Source organism: Mandrillus leucophaeus, unplaced genomic scaffold, assembly GCF_000951045.1.
Source record: "Mandrillus leucophaeus isolate KB7577 unplaced genomic scaffold, Mleu.le_1.0 Scaffold10, whole genome shotgun sequence".
NCBI lineage: Eukaryota > Metazoa > Chordata > Mammalia > Primates > Cercopithecidae > Mandrillus > Mandrillus leucophaeus.
The window spans coordinates 6,725,685-6,731,718 of record NW_012098098.1 but is presented as its reverse complement, the minus strand read 5'-3'; the positions used below and the strand labels follow the sequence as shown (position 1 = coordinate 6,731,718).

Below are 6,034 nucleotides of genomic sequence, written 5' to 3'. Positions count from 1 at the left end.
GTGGGAAGGGGTTTACGGACACCACCGCGAGGTGGGAAGGGGTTTACGGACACCACTGCGAGGTGGGAATGGGGTTTATGGACACCACTGCGAGGTGGGAATGGGGAGAAGTTCTGGGGCCGACCTCACACTCCTGCTCGCCCGATTTTCCAAGGAAGGGCGCTGTGAGATTCTAGGAACACCTTTGGTGGGCACGTGGGTGGGTTTGCCTGGGAAGGGAGTGTGAAGGCCCCTCAAGTTTCTCAGGCTTCAACCCCTCCCCCAGGCTGGAATCTGGGGCCACCCTGTTCCTGGACGGCCAGACATGCCAGGAATGGCCCCAGCTGTCGGCCTGGCCCAGAGCAGCTGCAGCATCTTCTCTGGGCCCTACCCTCTCTAGCTGCTGCAGGCTTCAGAGAAGGGATGTGGAAGAAGAGGCGTGGAGGCAGCTGTCCCCTCCAAAGCACAGTGTCTGGGGCTGTCCTGCCGCTGTGGGAAGAACAGTGGCCTGGGAGCCACTCCCCTTCTTGGCCTTGGTCACAGTCACCTGAGCTAACAGCCTCCGCCTGGCCCGCAGGATGCTGCTCACTCTCTCCCAGAGACCAAGGGGCTCCCAAAACCCAGATGCAGAAGTGGGGCCCTTCCCAGCAGGCTGGGGCTCTCTGTGAGTCCGCAGTGCTGCCCCAGACCTCAGCTGCCTCCCAGCTGGGGTGGGGTCCCAGGTGTAGAACCAGCAACTAGGGATGGTGTGGGTGCAGCAGGCTTGACGGGCCAGTTCTGAAGACACAGTCTGCCCCCTACCTCCCTCCAGGTGGGGCTGAGTGAGCTCAAAAATCAGAGGTGGCCCGAGCAGGGGAGCAACCCCTCACTTGGAGAAGGCCCTGATGGGACCACGCTGCCTGCCTGGGGGCTCACCAGGAGGCGGCCTGGGACCCCTAGGCTGCCCAGGGGAGCACACAGTCCTGAAAGCTGAGCCGGTGGGGGAGGCGCAGGCAGGGTCCTGACACGGACATATTTTGCCTCATAGTGGAGTGAATTTGAGCTTTAGCTATAGACCCCTTGCCAGCTGGCCCCCACCTCCACCAACTCCTCCAGCCTCCAGCTGTTGGCGGAGGGGGCTATCGTCCCCCAGCCCTGGGGGAGAAAAGAAGGGATAGTGAGAGGGGAGGCTTCTGGGGAGGGAGAGGTCCTGCCTGCCTCCCCACCTGCCACAGAGCCCCCCAGGGCCTGTTGAAAGGCAAACACTCCCAAATCCAAAGGAAGAGGTCTCAAGGAATGTTTTCACAGGCGCCAGCCTCCCCACCACCATGCCCCGGGTTGGGGTGCCAGGGAAGAAACGCTGTCCCCAGGGCAGGTGGAGAAGGGCCCTGGAGGCATGGAGCCCCCCAGGCTGTGCTCCCCGGCAGAGGGCTGAGGGGTGGTGAGCCTGGGGGTGAGCACGCATGCTGAACCACTCTCTCCCCCCGCCACTGTCTCCAGTTGGGGGAGTGGGGGGGTGGCAGGAGCCGTGGTGCCCCTCAGGGACAGCTGCTGGAGGGTCTGGCTGGCCAGGCGCCTGGTCAGCTGCCAGGGGCTGAAATTGGAGCCAGCTGGAGCCAGGAGGCCTGTGGGAATGAGGGGACTCAGGAAGCCCCTTCAGTGGGGGCTGGGAAAGGAGTGGCTTCCCTTACTCACTGTGTCCAGCACTCCCTCACCACCCTGGGACCACAAGAGCAACGAATGTTGTGAGTGCCGCTAAGCCCTTTATGTGCATTCTCTTAAACTGGCAAGAGGCTGCCCTCTTGTACCCAGTGACGTCCCAACCACAGCCAGCTGTGCCCCAGCCCAGTCCCTGGGGGCTGAAGCCACTGAGGCCACATCCTCCATGTCCAGGCCCCCCTAGGGGGTGAGGAGACGTGGCTCCAGCTAGGCAGGACCCATGGCGGGTGTGGGGGGCCGCGGCCTGGGCTTCCTTCCACGCTGGCTTTCTCCCATGTTGGAGAGACCACAGTGCCAGCAGTCCAGAGAAGATTTTTAGAGGCAGAGTCCAGCAGTCTCTGGGGGCCGGGTATCCAGGCCTGATCACCCCAGGCAGCTGCTGCAGGGGCCCAGGTGAAGCCCAGGAACCCAGGGCTGCCACACACCACTCGGCAAGGTCCTGTGTGTTGGGACCTGGCTCAGGCTGGGTCCTTCCAATCGAGAAACAGCCCTGAGTGTGAGTTCCTGGGGGCAGGGCCTGCAGCCACCCCTGCTAGACGGGAACTTGGGGTGGGGGGTTTGGACACCACCCAAGACTAGCCAGGGATCATGTGCCCGCCGCAGGGAGTCCCTATGGAAACCTGGCCGCCAGGGCCCCCAGACAGGGGCGCTCCTGTCGCTCCCGCCTCTCTCTGCTCCACTCAAGACTGGCAATCCCCCGACCCCGGCAGGGGTCCCTCCAAAGACAGGGCACGGCCTGCTGGATGGTCCCTGCCTGACCGCAGCAGGACTCTGCAGTCCTGGGGGTGAGTCCGCCAGGTGGAGGGTTTGGTTGCACTCACTCCCCACAACCCCGGGAGTGCGCCCCCACCCCAGGGACCCACCCGGGGCCACTCAGCTCACAGGTCCCCAAAGGCGGCCAGGGCCAGTGGTTCCGGGGGAGACCTGTGCGGCTGCAGTTGAAGACACTGTCCCGCAGGGCCTGGGGAGGCCGCGGGGACCCGCGCAGGTGCGGATGCCTTACCTGGGCCAGCAGCCCGAGGACGAGGAGGAGAGCGGCGTCCATCCGGGCCGAGGCGGGAGCGGGGCCGGAGTGCACCCGCGACCCCAAGGAGCGAGTCCCGGCTGAGTGACAGCGCGTGCCGGGCTCTGGCGGACAGGACCAGGGCCGGGGCTGGGTCGGAGATGCCCCGGCTTGCTGCGTCGGGCTGTGGGGAAGGCAGGGTGGGTGGGGCCGGGTCAGGCACCAGCTGAGATTCCTTGCTTCTTCATTTCCTGCTCCTTGGGCCCCGGCTCGCCCCTGCTCCAGGGCGTCTGCACTGCAGTCTCTGCGGGGGAGGCCTCCTGAGCACTTCCTTGGGCCCCTCGCCGCTCTGGCTGCGTCTCCTGCGCCTCCCCGCATTCCAGTGAACACTAGGCCCACCCTCCACGCACCTCTTCGCAGCCTCATTTTACCCAGCTTCTATTCAATATGGAGCGACTCTGGTTCACACGCCTCTGATACCAGCGCAGCTCGTAGGACACCCCCAATTCCTCCCGTCCACGCGCCTCCTCCAGCATCCCCTTGTTCCCCAAGACCCCCTGCCTGGAGCACCTTCCTTCCTACTGAGCTCCTTCTCATCATCCCTCAACGCCCAAGATCAACGCCGCCCCCTCCTGGCGCCTCCTTGCCACCTGGCCAGAAGCCCGCCCTCCTGTTGACTGTGGCACCTGCTCTCCCCTTCGAGGCCCCGCCCCCTGGGAGGGCGTGGGTGTGGCTCAACACCTGCACAGGCCCCGTGCATGGTCAGGGAGGTCCTGGAGGGAGGGTGGAGGGGGCTGGAAGGAGAAGGACCCTTTTGAGCAGGCAGGGTGAGGAGTGGGGGTTGCTGACCAGCCCAGAGCCGGGCTGGGAAGCCCGTTCCTCTCTGTGGTTGGAGCAGGCCCGGTGCCTCCGCTCTCCTCTCCACTGTGGGTGGCTGTGCAGGTGCAGGCACCATCTGTGTACTTGGCCTGCTTGGAAGGAGGCCAGGCTGCCCAGGAGGCTCAGGCCAGGACTGTCCCTGGCGCTCACTGTTCCAAGATGAGAGAGGGCAGGGAGTCCATCTCCAGACTGGGAGGCCTCTGGGGCTAGGGTGTAGCCTGTTAGGGACCACCGTCCCACCTCAGTGGTCAGGGACTTCAAACTAGGGGTGGAGAAGCCCTCTGAATGCTTTTGGTGTTCAGCCTCACGGGACTAGTGCAGGGGTGAGGTAGAAGTGTTCGCCCTCCCCCCAGAAAGAGGCCTGGGGAGGCTGCCGTCTGCCACCCCCAGCTGCTCTCTTCCACCCTGCACCCACCCTGCTTCAACCACCTGCCTCCCACCCACCTCGGGAAGAAATGGAGGCCAAACACCTCCTCCATGGGATGTGGGGGTTTCTAAGGGAAAGGCTAAGCTGGGCCAAGTCCAGGGTGAGCCCCAAATGCAGGGCAGGGCCAGGGAGGCAGCAGGCTTGGCCACTGTGGGAGGGTGTGCTCCCTGGTTGGCTGGTCATCCTCCAGGGGCAGGTGCCCCAGCGAGGGACCCCGCTCCACGTGCTCCCAGGGCAGCAGGAAGGCCAGGAAACAGGAGCCTGGGTCCAGTCCCACCTCGGAGCCTTGGGCTGGAGGTTCTCCCCCCGGGCCTCAGTTTCCCCTTGTGTCAGAGGAAGGTGGCAGGGAAGGGCTGGATACCCTGAGTCTGGAGGTCCTGTACAGTGAGGGGCAGGGCTCCATTTTCGGCTGCAGGACCATCAGCGCTAGAAGAGCCCTCCTCTTTCCTATTGGACCCAGAGATGCCCAACCCTCCCTCTGCACCCCAAGCCTCCAGCGGGGACCCCACTCTGGGCATTCCCCTCCTTTATCCAGAGTCTGCAGTCCTGGGCCTTCAGGACTCACCCCCATCACTCCTGCCCTCTGTCTTGCCCACCTCAACTCTCCAGCTCGGGGGACACGCCTCATGGGCATGGGGTGGGGGCAGGGCCAGCCGAGATGTAGAGGGGGCTCCCTGGTCCACAGCCTCAGTTCCCTCCCTATTTCCTCTTCTCAGTATGAGGAACTGGGGGACAACAAACAGGGCCCCGGACCCCCCAGGAGCCCTGCTGCCTTGGATGTCCCAGAGGTGCCCCCACCCCCCAGCCCTGGGCTGCCCCTCCCAACGCCGCAGGCAGTGATCCAGAGTGGGCTGAGGAATTTCCAGCTTTCTCACGACAGATGCAGGCAGCTGCCAGTTTTCAGCTGAGACGCCTTGGTGTCTGCTCTGGAGTGATTCTGTAATCGCACAGTGCAATAACGGTGCTTGGCCCTCGATTATTAAATTGTATTTATGTAATTACAGTGTATAAATATAAATATACACGCACACCCCAGCCACTAAGGGGCAGGCGTGATGCGGGACGCTGGGGTTGAGCAAGGTGTGCCTGACAGGGGCCCTGTGGAGGCCCCAGGCTTAGGCCAGGTGCAGCTCCGTTACCAGAGAGGCAGTGGGGGCTGGAGGGCAGGGGTTAGCTGGTGTGAAGGCGGGTCCTACCCATGGTGCGGGATGTGGAGGGCAGAGGGGAGACGTCCAGGGAATCTGGGTGGCACCGGACACCAAGGGAGGGGACCCTGGTGTGAGGAGGCCCTGGTCTTGGTCTGGCAGCTGTGTCCATTCTGGACCTGAGGGGGAGGGGCTCCGGGGGCTCGCTCTGCAGGCAGCAAGTGCTCCCTGAGGACCCCCTGGACAGGTGCCCCCGTCTGACAGGCAGGTCCTGAGGCTGGAGGAGGCTGGGGTGAGGAGGCAGACACAGGTGGGGCCTGGCCGGGAGCCTGGTATTGGCCATGGGCCATGCCCTTCCAACATTCTACTCTGGCCTGGAGGCTGCCAGGGTGCTGGGGTGAGGCCGACACCCAGTCCTGGGACTGTCAAGAGCACAGACCAACACATCTAGGCAGACGAGGGTCCCCACGGAGTGAGTGAGGGGTGGGGAGTGGATCTGGAAGGGCTAGGGCCACCAGCCCCCACGGCACCTGAACCCCACGGCCCCTGAGCCCCCACGGCCCCTGAGCCCCCACGGGCCCTGAGCCCTGGCCTGAGTACCTGTGGCTGGCTCTGGGTAGTGGGCCCTACAGAGGCGCTTCCGCCCATAAGTTTCCTGTAAGCTTCTCCTGGGACAGGGGAGACGTGGCTGGATCTTGGGGAGTGGAGGAAGCCAGAAAGTGTCTGTGGCTGGGGCGATCCTGGACTCCACTGTGCTAGGGCTGTCTGGGCTCACGGGTGACGCTGCCCCCCCGTTCAGGCCACCACCTGTCCCTGGCGGCCACAGAGGGTCAGTCCAGGTGGGCTCAGAGGAGCCCCCATCAGGTATGGGGGTGCTGTTTTTGTTCAGAAGTCCCTGACCCC

At 64.4% G+C, this 6,034-nt stretch overlaps 1 protein-coding gene and 1 pseudogene across 1 annotated transcript in view; both read right to left on the bottom strand.

Annotated features, from left to right (window-relative positions):
* The window catches only part of CDH15 (cadherin 15, type 1, M-cadherin (myotubule)), a 21,932-nt gene extending 19,151 nt beyond the window's left edge, over nucleotides 1–2,781 (bottom strand). The window contains exon 1 of the mRNA XM_011972532.1: nucleotides 2,681–2,781. Within this exon, the coding sequence (XP_011827922.1) occupies nucleotides 2,681–2,722 (42 nt within the window). The 5' untranslated portion in view covers nucleotides 2,723–2,781. The remainder of the gene's footprint in view (nucleotides 1–2,680) is intronic.
* Nucleotides 2,782–5,101: 2,320 nt separating this feature from the next.
* Nucleotides 5,102–6,034, bottom strand: part of LOC105533915 — a 2,922-nt pseudogene continuing 1,989 nt past the window's right edge.